The 23,659-nt window shown below is 38.1% G+C and overlaps 1 protein-coding gene across 1 annotated transcript in view; it reads right to left on the bottom strand.

Annotated features, from left to right (window-relative positions):
- Nucleotides 1-1,192: 1,192 nt before the first annotated feature.
- CDK6 (cyclin dependent kinase 6) overlaps nucleotides 1,193-23,659 on the bottom strand; it is a 141,540-nt gene continuing 119,073 nt past the window's right edge. Inside the window, exons 6-8 of the mRNA XM_074864510.1 lie at nucleotides 18,323-18,373; nucleotides 14,323-14,458; nucleotides 1,193-12,465 (exon numbers count right to left, since the gene is read on the bottom strand). Of these exons, the coding sequence (XP_074720611.1) occupies nucleotides 12,319-12,465; nucleotides 14,323-14,458; nucleotides 18,323-18,373 (334 nt within the window). The 3' untranslated portion in view covers nucleotides 1,193-12,318. The remainder of the gene's footprint in view (nucleotides 12,466-14,322; nucleotides 14,459-18,322; nucleotides 18,374-23,659) is intronic.

Genomic DNA, 23,659 nt, shown 5'->3' with positions numbered 1-23,659 from the left:
AAAGTGTCTTCAAATGCTAAAAGTCGACATGCCAGCTGTTTTCACTGGTATAAGCTGATATAATGCTGTAGGAGTCAACAGGACTATGCTGATTTTCACCAGCCGAGTATATGCCCTAAGGTGAATGGAAAAAAAAATTCGAAACTGCTTTGCATGTTTTCCTTGAAGTATTAAATCCTAGACACCTCCAGAGCAATTTATATTTTCTTACAAAAAAGGGGAAAAAAAGAGAAAAAAGAAATCAAACAGCATGAGAGGCTGTTTTAACTTTCTGAATGTTTTTCATGTTATTTATTGTAAAATCAGACTGAGAAGGAAAGGTACTGAGACAGATTTTGATTTGGTAATGGCTGTTGGTCTGATGTAGTATCAATTAATAAAGTTACTCTGGATGTGTCTCAGAAGCTGTCCTCACTGTTCACAGTATTCTGCAAACCTGAAAACACAAGTTTTAATAATGCCTTTTGAGAGCATAATTTATCTTGCAGATTCTGAAACCAGTATCCTGTGAGAGTTACAAACAGGCTTAACTTTATACACATCTTCTGTTAACTTCAGTGGGTTTTGTAATGTGTAAGGTAGGCACACATGGAGTGTCTGGAGCAGGAAGAACTGAATCGTATCTGATACGTTTCTGTAACAGCATCACGCTTTTCTCCATATATCCCAATGCTACTAAGTGCACTTTTGTATAAAAAAGTAATGAACAGAAATTTTGAGAGAAATAATGTTACTAGAGTTAAGATTTTTATCACACATTACCATTTATATAGTATTCTTGCTGATTTACTAAGCTTAAGTATCTTTATGTAGACCTGAGCTGCCCAACACTGAAATTTGTAGACTTACAAGGTCAAATTCTTGGTTTAATTTAACTGTAGTGAGTGGAGTTACAACAAGAGTAAATTGTGCTAAATGATTTAAAATACTTTGAAACCCCAATCCTATTTCATGCAATTGTCCATGCACACCCCCCCCACCCCCCCCCACCCCCCCCCAACTAAATATGCTGCCTTTATGCTTTTGTTTAGCCAACAATCTTACTTAAAGCCCAGACGGGCAACTTTATCACTGCAAAAACTTTCTCCAGTTACAAGATGCCACACAAACTTGGCCCCTGGCTTAAGCATCTGGAATCAACAGATACCTGCTGGACCTGCTACAAACAAAATAAAGCCAAAGGCAGCCTATGTAATGTTTTCTAATTTTAATTTTTCAGACAACATTTCCCCACTATGTGTAAAATTAGCTCTACAATAGCATTTCAGAGTAAGCTGCTTATTCCTTTACATATTAAACCAAAAAAAATACCCTAAAGCATAAAAATACTACATCTGAACACACATACTACTCTAGTTGCAAAACTCAATGTACAGTATGAAGCTTATTTATAATTTTTTTTGACTGATCTATCTTTCTGCCTCTCTGTGAAACTAGCATCACTTCAACAACCAAAGTATATACTAAATGCAAGTAAACAATAAAGCGGCAAGACTTGACACATTTTTTGGCAACTACCCTTTCACAGGACTAGTGTGTTTTCATAAGAAATATACTGAATTATAATAGCAATAATTTAGGTTATTGTCAAATATCTTGCAGATAAATGCATCCACATCTTCAATAAACACTGACCCCATTTACTGGTGTCTTGGTGCTGTTATTAACCATGTGTCCTCACAACTACAGTCAATTACTAAAGGAAAGCCGCCTTCTGCAAATACTTTTTGTGAGCGACTATACTCACATGAGCAACCCCTCACAGCTCTGTGGGACTGCTCAGGTAAGGTACAGTATTCATGTATTTGCATACTTGGGCCTTCAGACTGAAGAGTATCAAGCTAGTGAGGAATACAAATGCACACTCTTACACAGAAAGTAGAAGACGGACATACAGACAAAAGCAGCCTGTGATGCTTTCAGGAGTTATAATATAACGTTTCTAAAGTATACAGTTCAACTTCTAAGACATAATTCTGAGGGTATAATTTTTCTTTAACTAGAGCATTCAAAGATATTGTACTTTTAAAGCTCTTCAAAGTAATGCAACTAAATATTACATTAAAAATAAAACCCATATAAGATTCAATGGCAGATACAGACCACTTAAATGAATTGGAATTAAATGGACCATAAATACATTAATCTGAATACCTGAAAAGAATTTACAAAGAAATTGCAGACTGAAAGGAGAGAATAAATGGGTGCCTGTGGGCTTGGTTTCAGTGCCAAAATCACACAGCTTTGTGTAGAAAACAGATTCTATCAGAAAAATAAATAACATCTTCATATTTTCTCTATCTTAAGTATTTAAAAATGTGGTCTTTGCTTTAACAGAAGTGACTGCCTTGCCTGTGAAAGGTGTCTGGCTGAGAGTCCTTGAGACTCTTTCAGGCCCTCTTTCAATTGGAACCAGCTCTCATTCCTTACCAAAAAGCACCTCCATGACATAAACTTCTTTTGCCCACATTGCTGTGACTCTAAGCCGGTTGTAGGAGAGGAGTTCAGTCTCCAGGAAAAGAGATTTTGAACACTGCAGAGAATGACAGCAAGGTTATTTAACAGTGCTGAATGCAAGGAAGATGTCATGGATATTGAATTCTATTTGTTGGAATCTAAATAGAGACAAATGATTCACTTAATAGTGACCATCAGAGAGCGATCACCATTTTTAGACAGTACTGGCCTGCTCTGCTTTTAAGCTGGTAAACTAGAGTAATGCTTTTCTATACAAGTTATTAGGCACAATAGGAAGGAGAATGGTGGTGGTGGAGGTAAAAGAAAACAAATAAAAACAAAGCTGGAAAAACACTGGGTTGCTAGACATCTAGAGAGAAAAAGGAAAAGACAGGTCAATCTTTGCAGTCCCTTCAGCCTCTAATCTCATGACACTGCTCAGTCCTATCATGTTATGATAGGTAACTTCAGTTCAAAATGTGCATGGCAATCAATACTTTCAGATGAGCACATCCCCATGGAACTTACATAAGCCACCTTGTAGAGCCTTGCATCCACAAACTTCTTGCCAGCATCCAATTTCTGATGTACCTGTTGTAGTTGCAACCTGTGGTTACAGCCACCTTTGCTAAAAGGAACTCCAAGACAAAGTCCCTGCAAGAAATCGTGATGGATTTTGGGTCTTGCTGAAAAAAGATTGAGAAGCACTTCTTATTTAACTACCACTCTGCAGACCCAGGCTATATTTTGAACCCAGTTTTTTTTTTTTTTCTATCACTGATGAAGGGTGATTGTTTGAGATACATCATCATCCACTGGGAATAAAACACTATGTCTTTTCCCACAGCACGTCCAGAATTCACAGTCATCCTTTTTGTGAACTGAGAGAGGTTTCTTAGGGGAGTTCTTACAACACTGCTGCTTAAAATGCAAAAAAGTCAACTGTCATAGAAACAGTAAGCATACTGTCCCCTCTAGATCCTGGGAGGACTTTTCCTCAGGAGGATATATTGGAGGTTAAGGTCTGTTTGTGCCTAGTAGTTGTGGCAGGGCTCTCTACTCAGAACTGCCATAGCAACAAGCAAAGGGATTGCCTACATGCACCCAAATTATCTTGAGAACTGGGGACCTTCATGTAAGGAAGAACTGTTTCATAGTTTCTCTGCCTCTCCCTGGGGATAGTGATCTCGGGGAAGGGAAGGAGGGTAAGCAGTAGGAGGCTGGCATTGCTAGTCTTGTTTGTATCTGTTAAAAACTTCTGTATAGCAGAAGCACCATTGGCTGCTCTTGTAAACACGTACATCACAGACAGCTGTCTGGGGATCTTCTATAGTTAGTAAATAATCTTTTGAATCAAAAATTGTTTTGACTGATCAAACACATTATGTTCAATCTAATGTATTCTTTACTTCAACCAAAGAGTGTGAAAGTAACACACACTTTGTCATATTCTACTGTAGTATTTCCCAGTTCATAATAAGACACAAGAAAAAGCTATAGTACAAATCACTGGCTGCCTGCAGACTGGAGGGCTGCAGAATTGCAAGGTCATAATTTAGCTCACAGCTTCTTAAGTGGCCATGGAAGTATCAGGAGGGTCAGATACAATTGACAGGTAACTAAGTGTCACTGCAGTGAGAGGAAATGGGGTGCTGAAATGTTGAGGAGTAGGCTCCCCAGGGTTTCTTTCACAGTTGTCACAGTAGAATGATCTGGGATAAGGAAAGGACAGCTTGAGTGGCCGGGTGATCTACCACTATATGTATTTTAAAAATGCCAGAGAACTACTGTGTAGAAATAGAGGTTTCCCTTCCCTGGAATGGTGAAATCTGTCTCTGTGCAAGCCTAGTTGCTCATGCTTCATGTAAGGACCAAAATTAGCTGCTCTGTGCCAACACTTACCCAGCTACCCACACACATGGACTAAAGAAAACAAAATGCTACACAGGCCTTACATTCTGTATTTTTGAAGGTGGCATAACAATTGTTAACGGTAGCTCTCAGGTTGGCACAGCTCAAAAAGTTCTGTTCCGTCTGTACAACCTACAAAAAGACTTTTTTTTGCCATGGCAGATGATTCTGCAGTATTACTTACACTGGGTGTTGGACAGGCTGGCTCCTGTGAGATGGTGAACCGCCTGGACTGATCCAGAAGAACTTGCATGCGGATAATCTTATCAAAATCCAAGTGCTCAAAAACATGCCATTTTAGATTGTCAAAGGATTTTCAATTTGCAGCAGGAGTCAGCTCGCAGTGTTCAGCAATAGTACATGATAATGGACACTGCTCATGGAGAATGTACATCTCTAATGCAGCAGAGTCACGAGCAGTGTCTGCAGCTGAACTACAGGCAGTTATCTGTGTGGCCAGCTTAATCTGCTCTCAAGCTGTCTCATAAGACTCTTTTTTTTTATATCTACACAGAAAAACCTCTAGCTTCTGCAAAATCTGATTTAAAAAATAGAGCTGTTGCTATGTTGAAAAACTGCACTGGAACTCATGACTTGAGCTGGCATAATAAGTATCTGGAACCAAAATCCTGTGTAAGAGTCTTGCTTTATCATCTTATGCTTATCAAAGTGAATGATAGGAGAAAACAAAATGTGGAAAAAAAGTCTTCGCCCTATGCTTATACGTAACTTTTCCACATACCCAAATTCACTTCCTGAAATTGTCCTGAACTCTCCTAATCTCTGCCCACTTTTCCTATCTTTGCAGCACTTCACAATTTTCCTTCCTTATCTAGCTACTCAAAATTGATCCTAACATTCAAGAACTGTTTTTTTTTCTTAAAAAAAAAGTCTGAGGATCTGCATAACATGACATATGTATGAAACATGGAATAAGAGGAAAGGCTGCATATTGTAGAATGTTAATTACAAACTCTTTAGGACTAATTGCATGAAGGAAGCTGGTAGCCTGTGAAAATTCCTTTTCCATTCAGTGTCAGAGACAATGCTCTTTGGCTGGGTTTAACATGAGCATGTCAATGGGAGCAAGTATCCATGTAAACACTAGAAAATGTGTTTATTTCTGGCATGTGGATGAGTTTAAGGTGCAGAAAGCTAAACAGTGTGGATACAAATTTAGCTCGCTCAAAAATGGACAGCAAGCTTGAGAGCTTTACAGCATATCCATGTAGACATCACCAAAGTAAATCACAAGTTAAACATTACTGGTTTTCCCTTCTCCTTTTGGTCAAATAGTATAGGTTGCTTTAGTACAAATGAACATTAAAATGGTAGTCAGAATAAGTTCATACTTGGATGCTTTTCTTTCCTAAAACCCTACCAACTTTGCAAGGTCAGTGAAAAAGTATCAGTTTCAATGCATATTTAATACACATGGTTTGTATTTACATTTTTCACAATATAAATATGTTCCTTTTCACTTATCCCAACAATATTTTCCCAATAGTTCCTTAAAATCTCCTCTTTAATCTTTACTATGTGTCAGTTGTTTGGGTTTTTTTTTGTGTGTTTTTTTTTTTTTTTTTTTTTAAAGAAGGCAGTATCTTTTGTCTGATCTTTTTTTGGAAACAGAAAATCTACTCTAGCACAATCACCCAGTATCAAAATATCCATAGCAGAATCTCTTCTTACTTTCTCTAGCCATGCAAAAGTCTCACTGACATTGGGCTGGATGATTCTAACACAGATAAAACATTTAATCTGAAGGAAAAAATGCCATATGGTTAGGGAGTTTTGGTTTATCTTAGCTGTTTTGCACAGTCTTTCAGTGAAGGCTGGAAATTTTGAATATTGCAGAAGCTCTCAAAGGACTTTATTTAAGTCAAAGCAAATGTTCCACTAACTTTGCTCACAGCAACCTTGGGCTTTTCTGCCCAGAAAGCAAAAGGCTCATCTAAACATGGTGCTGGCTAATTTCAGCTTCTACTGAACACATAAATAACTGATGGTATCTACTTGGCCTTGCAGAATCATTTTTGAGAATGAGTTCTTATTTGATTCAGTTCTGATTGGGAGCCTATCACTGTCTGAACTAAAAACATATACATAATTTTTCAGGAATATTTTTTAATGGAAAAATATATCAGTTTCAAAATTTACAGCTAAAAGATGGTTTCTGCAAGAACCTAATAAGACATTTTTTGTATTATCTGTGCACACTACTCCTAAGTGTTCTTTATGGTTCTTATATTGTTTATATATTGCATATTAGCATGCAATACTTGCTAAGCTTCAAACCAAAGGGAAGAAATAACACTTGGCAAAAGTATGTCAGTTTGTATGTCCACATCTTTCTTCTTTTAGTGGCCTAGTTAATTTAAATTGATGAGAAAGCTTCTTATTTTTTTTACATAAATTACTGGGATTTGATGGTTACAGAGTCTGATCCAGAAACTAGAATTATATTACAGCCATTATCTAACTATTTGCAAAGCAAAGAGATAAAATAAATACCTCACAAGTAAAACTCCTGTTTGAGCTGTACAGCCTGTTAGACTGTTAAAATTGTAGTCATGTTTTTGCACACCTGAACTGTACTTGCACAAAAAAAATGGATATGAAAATGAAACTTGGAAGGTTAAATATATAAAATCCCATTTACTTTTCCAGAGATTGTTTCTGAATTTTTTCTTCATGGAAAGTAATCTGTATACTCCAATACTTACTAATCAAAAAGAAGTAAAAGTGATAGCTTATTAACAGTCAGTTACTGAAGATTCAGTATATAACATGTTATTATTCTCTGTGAAATTAAAAATATATTTCTTAAATTTTCCTACACAACTGCAGTTTGGAAAAATGTTTTTTCTAATACACTAATTTCAAGAAAATCATTTATACATTAAGAGAAGTGTGAAATCCTGTTAAGATCAAAAAAGAACTTGACATTTAGAAGCAGTTTTGTAGCAATAAAATAAATGTTAGATTCCTAAGCTTGTGATCAATTCAAGCTTCAAGCCTAACACAACAAAATCACTCTAATAGCCTAGTATCTTCTAATTCACATTGTATATAAAAATCAGTCTGTTCCTGAAACTACTGTATAAGAAAAATAGTAGCAAAGTGGTTCTATAAAAGAGTTCTTAGAATAAACTTCCTCATTATTCAGCTGTGTCTTATACATGGAACATAATTAATTTATGTGGCATTTTAAACCAGACTCTGTGGTTTATGATTCATATACATATTTGACAACTGAGTCAGATAAGTGCTCTGATTTTGTTGGGTAAAAGACCAAAACAGCATGTTTTCTCTTTATTTTCCATAACAAAGTTGGCCTAATACCTAACAGCAGAGAGAATTATATGTATAATAAAACATGCTTCTCAAAGACAGCGAGTGAACCTGTGAAAAGTAGCACAGCACAGTATTTTCTTGTTATTCACCAGAACAACCATCGAGTATAAAAACCACGTAAGAGTTATGATGCTGGATACCATCCCCCATGCAGAAGATGCTCAAATGCTACAACTTACCGATTCCTTTAAGGTAAAAGGCTCTGTACACATAGCACCAAATTTCAATATTTTGCAAACATGACGTCCTTACTTTTTGGTGTGTTTTAGGACAGAAACAACAGAGAAAGGTACTCTAACATTTATCATTATGGACTAATAGGCTGAAAAAAACCTGGAGTGTGGGCACAGCCTACACAGAAATATGCACAAACCCTATTTTTAGAATTTTACTTGTCAAACAGAACGCAACATAGGTGTCTGCAAAACTAAGAGTAAGCAAGGAGGTGCACAAAGAGATTCTTTTTTAATCATTGGTTCTGGGCTGCTGGATTTTAGAAGCAACACTGGGTATTAGGGATGAAGGGGACACTCACACTGTGTAGCTCTTGAAAATTTGGAAGAGTCTTGTTGGAAATAGCACCTGTGAGTGTCACTGAAACCTGTTTCCATAAGGGAGCTGAAGGAAAAGAACCGGAGAGCTAGTGAGCATGAAGACAGGGTGAAGAGAGAAAAGGGCTGCTTCAGATGTATTGATTGCTATGGTTCAGCAATTAGCACTTCACTATCTGGCTTTGGTGATTTTTTTCCTTGGCTATTGGGTCTATTTTTCCTGCAGAACTAGGTAGTAGTGATTTTAAAAAAGGTTGGTGGGAGATAGAAATTGCTCCTTTCATTACTTAGAACACCCTGTTCTCTGCTGAGAAGAGCACAGTGCTTGGTTGTGGGTGCTCTAGGAGCTAAACATCTATACTTATTTTCAGTATGTTTTTTGCTCTTCAACGGTTTTTAGCTGCTGTTGAACTGCTCCTATAGAACACGTATAGGCACAGTTATTTCTAAGAGGAATTGCACTCTGAATTCTTATTTAAAGGGTGTATGAAGAGTTTGCATCACAGTCTAGAACATCCGTGTCAAGGAGCACTTTCTTTTTCACATACACAATTCCTACATCCTACACATATGGCAGTAATGAGTAAAGGTACTCAAATACTAGAGCTATACCAGTAAAATAAAAAGAGCAAGGGCATGGTCTTGAGCACAGTCCCACAGTTGTCTGTACTGTCTAATTATGAGCATGATTCCTGGCATGATTTTAGCCAGTGCCAGCACTCTGCCCAGCCAGAGAACAGGCTTCCTCAGTTTAAAGTGTAAGTGAAGCCCCACGGTTTGGCCGGGAAGACTGGAATAAGAGTAAGCCTATGGCATGTCAAATGGAATTTCTTCCTAAAGAGATTTTGAAAAGGAGGTCATTTGAAAAGCCACTGGTCCTTTGAATCTAGGCCCCTGCTACCACAAGGACCCCATTAGATAAACCTTTTCCCTAACCCTGCCAAGACAGAACTTAGATTTCTCTTTTTGTTCCTGCCATTCCCACTGGAAGGATGTTCCAGAACACGACCATTAATGCAACCCTTCTCAAGCTGTTCTCCTGAATAACTCCATTCATAACCTGATCCTATATTAGACAACATACAGCATGATGTTGCAGAAGCTCTGCTTCTGATTCCATAAGCCAGCCCCCGCTTTTCTCTGCTGCTCTCTGAGCTCTTCTTTTGATACTACTGATTGGGAGATACTGCTCCAGTGGTTAACTTCCTTGTGATTTCCATATTCTCATTAGTTTTTGAGCCAATACTAACCTTTGGCGTAAAGTGTTCTCTTCCCTCCTTTTTGTTTTACCTTAGTAATGGACTTACATTCAGCAATCCTATTCTCTTCTACCCTTTGCTTCGCTAAGCTTTATACAAGAAGCTCTTCTAACATGGAACAGATGCGCATCTCAATCTGAGAGTTTTGAGCCTAATTTGAAAATACCCTCTCATCCCCTGCATTTTCACCCTGTTAGTTGTTGGAGAGCTCTGGGAGCTTTCCCTGACAGCTGCTGGAAAGCCACACCAGCTGAATGCCCTGATAAAAGTATGTATGCTGGCTCGGCACTAGGTAAAATGTGGAATGTTTTTAAAAGTGCTAAACTGCGTAGAAAACTTTTCTATTTGTTACTGTTGCAAGATTCTCCTGAATTTGTGCTGTTTGTTGTTCTAATTAGTGTTTAAAAATGATTAGCAAAAAATTTCATTCAGGCATATCCTTTTCTATGAATGTTAAAACCTATTCACACTCGGGTCCATTGCCCCAGAGAGGAATAGGGCTGGGACAACACCAGTGCAGTGGGTTCACAATTTCCCCTTGGATGTAGGAACAGAGAGAAAGACAAAGGCAAGGCCAAGATTAGAGGGTTAGCTGCCATGACCGCTCCCTGGCCTTCAGCTTGCCGCTCACAGAGCTTCCAAAATGCTTGTGTTATGCATCTGTAGTATCTCTGTGGGCAGACGCCTTGTGCATGCTCTTGCCAGGCCTAATTTGCAACTTGCCTGTTCGTGCTGGTAGGTTTTGCATAGGCATCGTTCTGGGCATGAAGAAAAGCACATGCCACTGCACGCATGCATGCAAGTGATCTTTTTAAAATCTGGCTTATTTAAAACAGACCTAATTTAATCATACATTGCATATTTATGTGTCTAACAGTAACAAAAAACTTTATCCAAGAGACAGCTAAGATCCACTCGCTATCCTAGCAATGTCCCAGACGGTGCAGATGTCCCAGACAGTGCAGATACCTGAAACAGAGCTACCAGTGAAGTTCGCCACAACAGCCAGTCTACCACAGGTCTGAAAACCTGCCAGGAAGATGGCTACAAGTTCCCGTGCCACAGCTGGGAAAATTACATTGCTCAACTCACTGCTAAGGACCTGCTTCTGCCAAGCATGCTGTGAATGAGGATATAATGCTGGCTCACTAACTAGTCAAGATGAAATAGAGATGAGGAAGAGAGAAGCCTAAGGGACTATTGCAGGAGTAAGCAAAGCTAGCTGCCTCACTTATCATCAGTTATACTGCAATAGTGTATATTTATGGTTTTATGGTAAGGGCTAACTTGTTGGACCAATATTTTCCCCCAAGTCATATCCAGGTAAATGCACTAAAGTCATGCTAGGGAACAGCTTTTATGGATTTAAAATATTTCTTTTTTCCCAGTACAGTATTAAAAAAATAAAAGCTTCTTTTTAAAATACTGAAAATATATTTTAGTTAAGGTAAAAATACTAAATATAAAAATTTAATGTAATATTTAAAATAACTGTGCTATAAAGGCATGTGAATTGCTTAGTTATTTTGACATTCAATAATGGCACATTAACTCTAGTGGAGAAGCATGTGCCAGTATACCCACATGGTGGTTTAGGAGAGAAGCTCATGCATTTCTGCATAGAAAACAAGTCTGTTTAATAAATGACATCTGAGGGACTTTGAGACAGTAATTTTCATGCACTTGTGATGCATGGGGGGTGTTGTAGGTAAGGCAGCGCAGTATACAGCACACAATTTAGCACAAATATATATCTGTGCTTATTACAGGTATTGAATTCTCTGCTTCTGACCTGGAAATATCTTTTCTATTTTTCTTTTTGACTGATAATCAGAACACGTTGAAGACAAAAATCGGTATTGATTTTCATTGGCTCTGCTCATGTCTTTGAGCTGCATATTAGAAAATTTGGAATGAGATAAAGAAAATGTGCTTGCAGCTGTTTCCAGTGGGGAATGATGGGTTAGATGATGGTCTAGACTGTGCCTGGATTTGAACACAAACTGACCATTTGGAAACCGAAAGTCTTTAAAAACAGGGCTCTATAAGTTTTTTAAAACCCTTGTTTTTTTGCAACATGCACACAAATGTAGCTAGATAAGAACTTCTTTGTGTATGAAAAAAACTAAAAGTTGAGACATTTATTATGATCACCATTATAACTATTATTTTTATAGAGCAGTGAAATGATAAAATAATCCATCCAAGTTTTCAAGTGGGGAAGCACCTGCACATATGCTATGAATGAACAGTAGCTGGATGTATTAATGCATGGATCAGTTAACTGCAGGTTGCAGAGATCTGATATTTCAATGCCATTCTTTAAATATCACTGTAAGAGATCACATAATAATAATAATAATAAAAAAAGTACCAAATCATGCTTCAGCAGCTAGAGAGAAAGATTGCATCGTGTTCTGGCAGAGACTCGATCATCCTACTCCACACTGGCAGCATTCAATATTAAAAGGATAAAATGGCAGCAAAACCAGTCAGCAGCTTCTCTTCGTCTGGAGTTTTCCCAGGTAGATGATAAACAAAACAAAACCAAAACAAACATAAAGCTGCAATGGGAGCAGATCAAAGCCCTGGCCCTTGCGTTGCTCTGATGAAAGTAAACTAGATTGATTTCCTTGGAAAAACGCGTCGCAATCCCAAAAGAAAAGATAAGTGCATAAAACCTCCAAATAATGATCTTCACTAGAACAGCTATGTGGTTTGTACGGAACAGTGGCCTTGTCAGCTACACGTCTTGTTCATTTATGGTTCATCTTCAGTCAGTATTATGATGCATTCACCTGACTGGAGGTTTGGCTGGATGACATGTGAGAGTCCAGATTCTCCTTGCACTTCTCCAGATCATGGAAATATGGGTGAGAGAGGGCAACATAGGCAGATATTCTCTTGGCTGGATTGAACGCTAAGCATTTCTGTAAGAAACGAAAGTTGGTTTTAACTAAAGTGTACAGTTAACAGTGCTAACATTGCATACATACATTAATGCATGCCACCTTCAATTTACGATCAGTATGAGACACAACAGGGTCTCAGTAGGTGCTGCATGATATGATGACCATCCCTATTAAAACAAACAGTGGGGTCATAGTATATGAATATGGCATCCCCAAAGCTAATAGAAAATAACAAGTTAGAAAACTCAAGTATTCATAGTTTAGGTAATCCCAGAATTCAGGTTTTCTTGAATTCACATGCACAGGACATATGTCTCAAAAGACTGCAGGGAGCAACTATTCATGAACAAGTTCTGAATCCCCTCAGCATTCAATGCACTGTTCTTTTGTGGCTATACAAACATGGGACGACATCATAAGGTATATGTTCATTCCTAGGCTCAGCATTTCTGTAGGTGTTGGGTCTTTGACTTTATAGCCTTTGTATACTAATATTTTGTGCTCAGTTTCTCCCTCTTCTTCCTAGTTGTACTTTGCTTGCCTTCTTTCCAGATCCTTATCCCAGCGTTTGTCCAGCCAGCACTGAAATGTCTCCCATAGCCTTGCATTTTATACCTTCTTCTTCTCTTTTCCTTCATTCACCTCCAAATAGTATTCTTTCTACCATCCTTATCTAACCACTTCCCACTTCTGCTTTCTTTTCTTGTATCATAATTTCTATCATTTAACATCTGAAATTCAATTCAGTCACTTCCAGTCCCACTCTCCCCTTTCATCTGTGGCTCCCAGTTCTCATCTCTTTGCCTAACAGGAACAGCTTCCCTTCCCACCTCACCTTCTAGGCATAGATATTTGTCTTCTTCCTTCCTCCCATCATGCCTCACACTCACTAAGCTCTCTGCCATATTTTATTCCTTGTTGTTCTCAGAATCTAATTCTTGTTCCACGTCTAGCTTTCATTTCCAGGCTGCCTGTGAGCACAACAGATGTGTTTTTCTCCTCTGTCATTTCAAGTGTCCAGATGTAGTCCAGCTTACTGTAGCTGGGAGCTGCGGTGATAAGGGCAGTGGAGGACGATCTGCTGTTCTGTAGAGATAATGTTGGCCAGAGATAGCAGTTCCTGAAGGGATGCAGCAAGTCTTTCAAGAGTTGCACTGAGCCCACTCTACTGAGGCCATGTGAACAAAGATCTTTTAAAAGCTTCCAGAGAATAAGTTTAGCTAGTTTTCAACAAGCATGGCAAAAAGCAAACTAAGGTGAGGCCATTCCCTATATTCCATTCCAAGACTGAACTTCAGGGCTGGAGTTTATAACATATCTATAAAAATGATGGAAATAACATAATTGAATTCAGTGTTACCAGTTGTACCAGCACAGTTTGTTTGCTTCCGTTCAGTCTTGCCATTTGTAAGAGGCAACAATCAGTGAATTCCAAATCTCAAATTTTCAGCATTCAGTAGAAGTCATGTAGATGTAATCTGTCTCTACAGCCTATTTTCTGCTTTATGCTGGGTCCACTATACCATGAAAAATGGTAGATCAGTTTTTGTACTCATGTCAGGCTTATACTTTAAGAATGGCTGAATCAGGGGCACAACAGTGGACAGTAATGAGGATCTAAGTGTAAAGTCTAAGATAGGTCAGATGGGTACTGACAGTTTCCTAGTCTCTAACTGTTCTGAGCTCTGACACCTCTAGGGCCAAAGGTGGTGTCTTTGTGCTGATGTTTCACAGATTTACATGAATTTGTCTACCTAATTTTGAGCTTTTCTTTAATAACTCTATTAAATGGAAACATAAATGTTTCTTGGCATGTTGCATGCACAGTGGGAACTATCAGTCACGTGGCTTGGAAAACAGCAAATAGAAACTCACAAGAAGCAAGTCTTTGCCCGGTTCATCAATATCTGGTACAAATTTTTCAACAGGTTGTGCAGGTCTGGAAGTGAAAGCATTTCTTGGAAGGGCAACATCATTAGGCCAGTCCTCTTCTTCTGGGAGTCCAATTACACTGTGAAAGGAAAACGTAACATTAGGTCTGAACATTTATGCAGTCTCCCGTTTATATTGATTATATTGAGTGGCAGTTATAAGTCTTTTTGTTTAAATGAGATCAATTGTACAGTAGTGCCCTGATCTCTGTGAATAGAGGCTGATGAGTGTAGGTCCTCAGTATGCTTGGTAGAAATCATTCTGTGGCCAGCACAATTTTCTGGCCTAGGTCTCAATTTTCTGAGTCTTTTTGTTGAAAAAGGGCTGAGTGCTTTGGAAGAAAGTTGCTCCGCTCTTGACTGGATGGTGCAACATATGTCGCTCCAGGATGATTAAAAGCAGTAAGTTTCAAAGGGGAATTGCATGCAAGGATCTTTATTCACAAGAATAGGGACTGTGGGTCAAGATGAGGGTAAGGCAATAAAAGGGATGTTTCATAATGCTTCAAAGCTATGTGCAGTAATTGTTGCCCAAATTTAAACAATTTATTTGCTTCACAATACAGGTTTTAAAGTCTCAATTCAGAAGTGGCATAGGACTTGAGTGCCTTTATGTTTTTACTTTCAATTGTATTTTAGTTTCTCTTTACTCTTTAACAGAATATTTAAATTTCTTTATATAATCTATTTCTTTATTCTTTAAATTCTAGAAGATATTTATATTTATTAAATAATCATGCTAAGGTTTAAAACCCAAATAAATGAAATGGTAGGTAAATCTCCAATGATGGATCATGTCTCATACATTTTGTGTTTTAGTCTGATGCTAATATTTGTGGGGTTGAAATGCCAGTTTCTGATGGAAATTCTGGAAAGGACCATACATTACTTGCCAGGTTTCAGGGAAAAGCAATTTTTACAGCTTGTAAAATAGAGATTTTTAATGGAAACGCTGACAGGGTGAGATGAGAAAGAACATGAAAAAACGTCACTGAATACTTGGGTCTGCACTAAGCCCAATGCCACTAGGGAGCAGCATTGACCTTTCTTCTTACAGAGGCTGGTTGTAAGACTGGGTGAGGCCATGGGCCAAACACTTTGATGTAAACCATAGGTTATCATAGTGAACTCAGTGAAATTATTCCACATCTACCTACATGGATTTCAGACTGTAATCTGGCTCACCTAAAATACCTCAGAAAATGAAGATGTCCTCAAAACAACAGCATGGCTACAAGAGCAAAGCAATTAAAATATCAGGACAATTTAATTTTACTACATATCTGAAGATATCACAACTCTTGGAAAATGCTAAGTTAATTCTGTATGAAAAATTGAATTTTACTTTTATCACCACACATATGGTGGAGGTATGGGGCAACTACCTTGGCCATGGTGATTAAAGCCATGTGATTAGCTGTCTGAGGATCTGGACCCATACTAAATATAATAAAAATAGCACTGTAGGAAGATAGGGGAGTTAAACATTTTAAATAACAATGAAGTTTAACCTGCCATTCAAATGTGTTTGGTTAGTCCCAGTTTTTTTAATGCTTGCATGAGAGAGCATGAACAGGGCAGAATAAGCACAGGCAGAGGCAAAGCTAACAAAAAGAAACAAGGAGGCACCCTGTCAGACAGGTAGGGTGGACAAGACCAAGAGTGGAAAGGAGAGACTTTTTTAGTTACACGCTCATGTAGTACTCAAAACGCTTAATAATGAATGTCTGAGTAGATGCCCTCACTCCAGTCTGGTAGCACTACCATTTCAGTGACTAAGTTTGGGAGTATCTCAGTTGAGTTTCACCTCCTGCCAAAGGTTCAGGCCTGTTCTTGAGAAATGCTGAGTACTTTCCACTCCCATTGATCACAAAGGGAGACAAGTCTGCTCAAACCATTGCAACGTTTAGCCTGAAATCTACAAGAATATCCCACACATTGATGGTGTCCTGGAAAAGCAGGAAATATGTTTTGGGCCACCTCTGAGGGATTTACCCTCAAACACGGTGGAATTTTACCTGACGCAAATCAGAACGCACATGTAAAGCAAAGGTAGACCACAGCCCCATTATCTGAAAAAATGCATCAGTCCAGATTGCATGAAAATCCCCAAACTATTTTCTGTCCAAATTAGTCTACAGAATGAGTCACTACTGTAGAAAGAAACAGTCCTCCTACAAGAGGAGCTATGCCTGACTGTAGGGGGTTCTCCAGCTGTGAAAACACAAAATAAACACTATTTAGTATAACCCCCCCAGAACCCAAGAAAGAAACTTTTGAACTATTTAAGGAGAACTGCACAGAAGAAGCAAAACCAAACTTTACGTAGATACATAATAAGGAATTTCTTCTAAAATTAGCACAGCATTTTCTCTTCTTGATGAATACTTTTCTGCACAGGTAATCTCAGCCCCTAGGGATGCAAAGATCCCCGTTGGAGGCTGCCACTAGCAGCTATGCATTTAATCCTAGCCCAGTTAATTCTGATTTTTTCCCCTTAAATGTCATAAATGAATCAAAATCTTTAAAAAAATCACAGCTGTCTTTTTAAATTATGAAACATGTTGTATGTATCAAAACTGTCTTCATTTAATAAAGCAGAATATTGTAGGACTAAAGGAGTAGCTTTGGCAGAAGAAGAAAAAGTAAACTTTAAGGACTGATTTTTCTGGATTGGGCAGGAAGAGCTATTCAGCGCATGACAAATTAACCACGCAAGTGAGTCACATACACTGGTATGGTATGCAGGAAAGGGAAGTCAACTGTGTGAAATCAAGACCTGCAATTTAGGAACCTCGTATTAAATAATGAAAATACTTAGAAACAGATCTGTTATGATTTGAGAACTGGAAAAATGAAAATGGTTAAACAGAGAAATTAATTATTTGTTCTGTTTAAGTTCTTCTCCTTAGAAATTTTACTATCTTCTCTTTGGAAAATATTCAAGAAAATAGTATTTCAGCCTTCCCCCCCCCACCATGCTATTTGTTTCTTATTTTGTCTAGTTCCCTGGATCCCTGCATCCCCTCCATATGAAAAGGGAAGACAGAAGTGCAAAGGCAAAGTGCAGAGCATTCATTCTCTGGAGTGGGACCAGCCCTATGCAGCTTTGATTTCCTAACTACATGATACCTTTATCAGATCTTAAATTTACACGGTTCTTATGAATTCAGAAACATTCCTTGCTCTGAAGAGCTTTCACAAGAAAAAATTATATAATCCTACTTAATTATCATATGATAATATCAATAACTTGATTTTTTGTTTTTTAACTAAGAACATATTTTGGAAGAGAATTATTCTACCTCAGAGAGTTTAGAGCCTTCCCACCTTCTCAATGTATTTGATATATCTGAAGAAGAAAACCACAAACTTCTAAAACAAAGCATATTAGTTCATCTCCAACAAAGCACATGTTAAAATGCTGATACTCCTTCTGTTCTGTTACCTTCCTGACCAAAATACAGACTGTTAAACATTTTAACAGGCTACACAGTACATTTTAAAAGCTAAAATATTTTCTTCAGCACAGAGTAACAATTTTAAAGTATTCTAATGTTGTTTTCTGAAATACACAAAGAAATTACTTAAAAATAAAACCTCTGCATTTGTTTACATGAAGAGAATCTCTTGGATCTGTTTAGAAATATGCATAAATAGTACATGCACAATATGTTTAAGAGATTTAAAAAGCCCGAAACAGAAGTCTCTCATAACTTCCTGATGATGGCTGTTAGTTCTGCAGAACTATATTCCATGTTGCTTCCTCCTCCCACTCTGACACAGAATACACGGAAATATCATGTTGCATACGGTAGCAATAGGAAATATGTTCTAGGAATACTTTGTTCTAGTCACATTATTGCATAAAAACATGGCAAAGACACCTCACAGTGTTTCAGTGTTAAACAGATATTGACATAAAGCAACTAGTTATTACTTACTCAAAGATTTTTCCTAGCTGATCAACATCTGAATTTCCACGGAAGAGTGGTCTGAAAGAATAAAGAAATATTTTTAGCACGTGACTTGCTTTAATTAATGCGAATTTATATTTGTCATTGACAGCTGCCAACATAGGGTGAAAACGTGGGGGTTTTTTTGAGACCTCACTTCTTCTGCCTCCATGTTTTATCCAGTCTGTGAGTGTACCTTTCAAGTTTCTACTAAAACTGATTAAAAAGGAGATAGATAAGACATATTTTTAAATACGCTACTTTTGAAAATTTAATTGCATCCTTTAACATCAATGAAATAACTTCCTCTCAACTAATACTATCCTATGAATTATATCATTAACCAAGTAAGTTTTCACTATAAAGAACATACTTAAATAGCTGTTTAGAGAGACAAAACCAGAGTGAATGTCATGCAATTCATTAAAATATCACAAAATAAAAGATTAATTTTTATGGTTATAAATTCAAAAGTAAATTTCTTGTATATTGTATATTGGAAACGTGCTCCTAGGTTTAAGTGGTCAAATAAATGACAATGGATTTATGAAGGTCTGTAAAGAATGGGGTGTGAAACGGTACAGAATTTACCTTGAAGGAGAGGAATACTTCTGCTGCATAAATAAAGATATGTTCAGGAAAGAAACAAATTAATATGCTGAATCTCCAAAGGGTTTCAGAAAAAACAGTGACTAAAAATACTTTCAGAGAGTGGTGGTACACACCTTTTCCTTCCAAAGTGCAATTTGAAATATTTCGACTCATCATTTATAAAATACTATCCACCCATAGTGCTTAAGTAAAATATGAAATTCAGATTTGTATTACTATATGGCTGTATTGCCATCTTTGTGTTGAATTAGTAAGGTGTGATCAACAGTGCAATTTTATGTTTAAAGTCCCAAGACATTCCAACAGATTACTGACAGATGATTAAGGATCCAACCAAGAATGAGGGCATCTGTGAAGATCAGGCCCCAGATGTTGCGTACCATTTTAGTTCAACAAGTGATAGATTACTTCAAGAAATGTAATTCAGACACACTGCAAACGGGGTCAACTGATAGCCAGGCTGTCCCTCTCTTCTGGAGCACAGCTCTTGGAGTACAGGGCATGCTGTAAGCTTACAGTTATGGTTTCCAAAACTGTTCAACTAAGACCTGGTGACTTGACAAACCATGCATATTCTCATGTTTTCACTGTCAGCCTTTGGTTATGGAGAAATGTCAGTTCTCATGCCTCTCTCTGCATACTCCTTTTCTTCTGTCTGATACAGAACAGCAGTGATAGCCAAAGAGATCATTTCACTGTTGCTCTTCATAGGAGAAGACCTCTCCCATCTATACTGGGAGAACAAAGAGTACTCAGCTATATTCCTTCCCCTCCCATTGCCCATATGCAGAAGCAGGTGGAGGATCTGGATCTCCTTTTGCTAACCATGAGTTAATTCTGAAAAATGGTGCTTTACAACTTGACATTCTCACATAGACAATAGAGTTCCATGTCACTGCCTATCTTGAGAGTCCACACCAAATACAATAAGTAGATCCAAAGCACTGTGACATTTCTCAGTTAGACATAATAATCTCTGCAGAAATCTGTGCCACCAAGAAAAAGAGCAGAGCAATAACTGGAAGAGATGCTGACCATCTTTGATGAACTAAACATGCATTTTGTCTCCTTCATGTTTGCTGCCATTCAGGTCATGTCATACCAACTTACACTGCTAACTGCTTTGACAGGGACATTGTGAGAACAACTTCATCAAGTCCAATTTGAAACTATACGACATCAGACTGAAACTGATGGGGTAAAATGCAGTAGCCTGTTACTTGTCCATAAAGGGCTTTATTTATTTTGATTCTGAATAAATCATAAATAATGGTATGTGCTGCTTCCCAGATATACATGATATTTACTAATTGCAGCCTCTTTGACAAGACCATTTCAACTCATACACAGAGGTTTCTGTATTTTTTTAAGCTTTAAGGTATCCAGCTGGTTTCTACAAAAAACCCAAAGCTTAACTTCACTCAGACAGGAGCATTTACTTCTGCTGTAAGCTTTGAGCCTCATTTTCAAAATGGTCAGTAGGCTACAATCCTAGTATTGTTTGTGGCAGCAGACACACTGCCTATCTTCCAAAGGCAGACAATATGACAACCTTAGACATTGTTTTGAATGACTGCTTAAAATCATTAACATACAGTTACTCTGAGTATTTAATTCTGGCTCCAGCATTAGAATATCGGGGGCCTTTAAATGAACAAAATCTACACAATCAAATAATCCTATCCATGCAAATGGAAAGCTGATTTAATGTTTTAAAATGTACGCTGAACCTTGCGTTAATGCGAAAGCTTGGCGAAGTCAGCCTTGTTCACAAATCACCTTAGGCAGTGTCATGCCAAAACAAGTATGATTCTTGGGATTTTTAAGGGAGGTTTTTCCCATCGTTGCTGCTGTCTCAGATTCACTAAGGGCTGAAGCAAGAATTTAAATTCTTTTGAATATATAATTACACAACACAAGGTGACCTTCCAACATACTTTGATATTTCATCATAATGAAGTGTTATTAATTCATCTTTCAGCCTCCTATCCATCCCACCATCATGACTACAGCAGAATGCCAACTCCAGGCTAGGCACCACTAATGTAATGAAATTTGCCTCACGAATTTTGGCTGGAGGTTGGATTGGAATATTGGATGGATGATTGGGGAAGTAGATCCACTTAATCAGCAGTCGTATGAAGATCTCGTCTCACTTTTTGGCACTAGTTACTCTTTAGTAATGGCTTGCCAACACGGCAAGTCCAGTACACATAAAAACTTTCACCTCAAATTGATTGTTTTTTTAATTCTATTCTTAAAGGTGGACATCAGTTCTCCCAGTACCACTGAACTGGGAGCATACACAGCAGCCATAGAAATGTAAAATTTCACCTTTGTTCTTGGTATTTTTCACTTAATTCACTCACCCACTCACTCCCTGAGGTTTATTTATACAAGCTCAATCCAGAAGTCCTTACTTGGGGATATGTTCTCCTCTCTGTGATGATAATCTGTGTAAGACTGGTTAAACTCTGAGAGTCTGATTTGGTAGAATTCCTTCTTTTTCCCTTGGGAAAGGCATGGAGCTGGGTTTGTCTCCTGTGGCAGAGGATGTGAGTCTGTTCTCTGACTTCAAAGAACTCCTAAAATCTGTGTGTACATGTGTCTCAGGAAAGTGGGATATTCCAATGGAGGTAGGGGCTATCCATGGGGATACAGTTGCCTTTGGTGTGGTTCCTTGATCCTTTCAACCCTCCCTGACTTTGCTTGCTACAAAATTCATGCTCTGAGGGCTCCAACACCAATGCTACTACAAAACACACACTTGAGTAGAGAAGAAGATGGGATGAAAAGACTTACAGTGCACTTAAGACATTTTATTTCCCTATTTGTTCAAGTCTCATGTTACTGTGTCCCCATAATTTCCTATTTTTGTTGGTTGTTGCTTCTTTGATTTTTTAGGGAGAGGGGAAGAGGGAAATATTACAGGGAATTGGCAGGTGTCAGTCTTGTTTGATCACTCCTTCTCCAGGCCTTGGAGCTAGACTATTATCCACTGCCTCTGAAATGGTGCCCACTGAATGGAGGAAAACTCCCTTCATGTCTAATGTAGGACCAAAATGCCCTTAGCCTACAGATATGAAGATGAGTTGGAGGCACCATATTACTACACTCATGCTAAAACTCTTACTGAGTCAATAAGCATGTACCTTAGTTCCTGAGGTACAAAATGTGCAGCTGCACAATTAAATGGATATTAGCTATGAGTCTGTATTGTGACTATTTTCGCAGGATAAATCTATCTACCTTTTTATATGGCAGTCTGACACAAAGATGCATATAAATCCTGGGCTGTGTGAGGAACAGCGTTGCCAGCAGGTCCAAGGAGGTGATCCTTACCCAACTCAGCACTGGTGAGACCATACCTGGAGTACTGAGTCCGATTCAGAGTTCCCCAGTACAAGAGAGACATGGTCATACTGGTGAGATGCCACCAAAGGGCCATGAAGTTGATTAAGGGACTGGAGCATCTGACATATGAGGAAAGGCTGAGGGAGCTGGGACTGTTTAGTTTACAGAAGAGAAAGCTCAGGGGGCAATCTTCTTAACATATATATAAATACTTTAAGGGAGGGTGCAAAGAAGATGTAGCCAGGCCCTTTTCAGTGTCACTCAGTGACAAGACAACAGGCAATGGGCACAAATGGAAGCACAGGTGGCTCCCTCTGAACATCACAAAATACTTCTTTAATGTGAGGGTGACCAAGCACTGGCACTCCACAAAGAGATTGTGGAGCCTCCCACCTTGGAAATACTCAAAAGTCATCTGGACATGGCCCTGGGCAACCAGTTCTAGGTGTCCCTGCTTGAGCAGGGGGGTTGGACCAGATGACCTCCGTAGGTGCCTTCCAACCTCAACCATTCTGTGATTCTGTGATAATACAGAAATAAAATTACAGATCATGACATAAGGTTACAATGTAAAACCTCACAAATCCTGAAGAAGTTACCATCTGTTTATAGTTTAGAAGGACTTGCACCACTAATCTGGCTGAAAGGCTCTCATGTTTATATTAGCTGAACAAATTAGATTTCACCACTCACCAACTTTAGGCTCTCTGCTCTTGACTGAAGGAATATACTCAGCTCATGTTGGTGCTTCATGCTGAGTCTCACCTTCACTGAATATTCTATGTATCTGAACTGGATATCAGTGTCTGAAAGGTTGAGTACTTTATTTTATAGACACTGTGTTTCATGTCTGTGTTACTCAGTAAAAACTGAGATATAAACACTTCCTAATCAAGTCTCTATGAAAAAATTTTTACTGGTGCAACTCCACAGACATGCCAAAGAAATTCTAAAAGTATTGTATGCAATGACAATGCAATGACACCCAAGAGATAAATGAGGTTTAACTGTAAACTGGCCACATTACTTCTAGACTTTACTTTCAGCAAGCAAAGAGGGTCTGTAACTTTTCATAAGAAAAGTTAGAATTTTCATACAGATTAAAATGAAGGGTATTGATAAACACTGCTCTAGTCTACACTGCAGTGCAGACACAAGTTAAAAAATAGTCTAATAAAACCACATGCATTGAGGCACAGGACAAGATTTCTGCAGGTTTCTTGATAGTGGCTGATATTTCGAACCAGTTAGTGACATTCTGATTTGAAACTATCTTTCAGTTTCTGACATTGAGTTATAAAACTACAGGTAAAATGGATACATGGAAGAAAGGTCAGGTGAAGAAAAACAGTATTGAAG

Source organism: Strix uralensis, chromosome 1, assembly GCF_047716275.1.
Source record: "Strix uralensis isolate ZFMK-TIS-50842 chromosome 1, bStrUra1, whole genome shotgun sequence".
Lineage (NCBI taxonomy): Eukaryota > Metazoa > Chordata > Aves > Strigiformes > Strigidae > Strix > Strix uralensis.
Note: the sequence above shows the minus strand (reverse complement) of the source record. Positions and strands in the feature narration are given on the sequence as shown.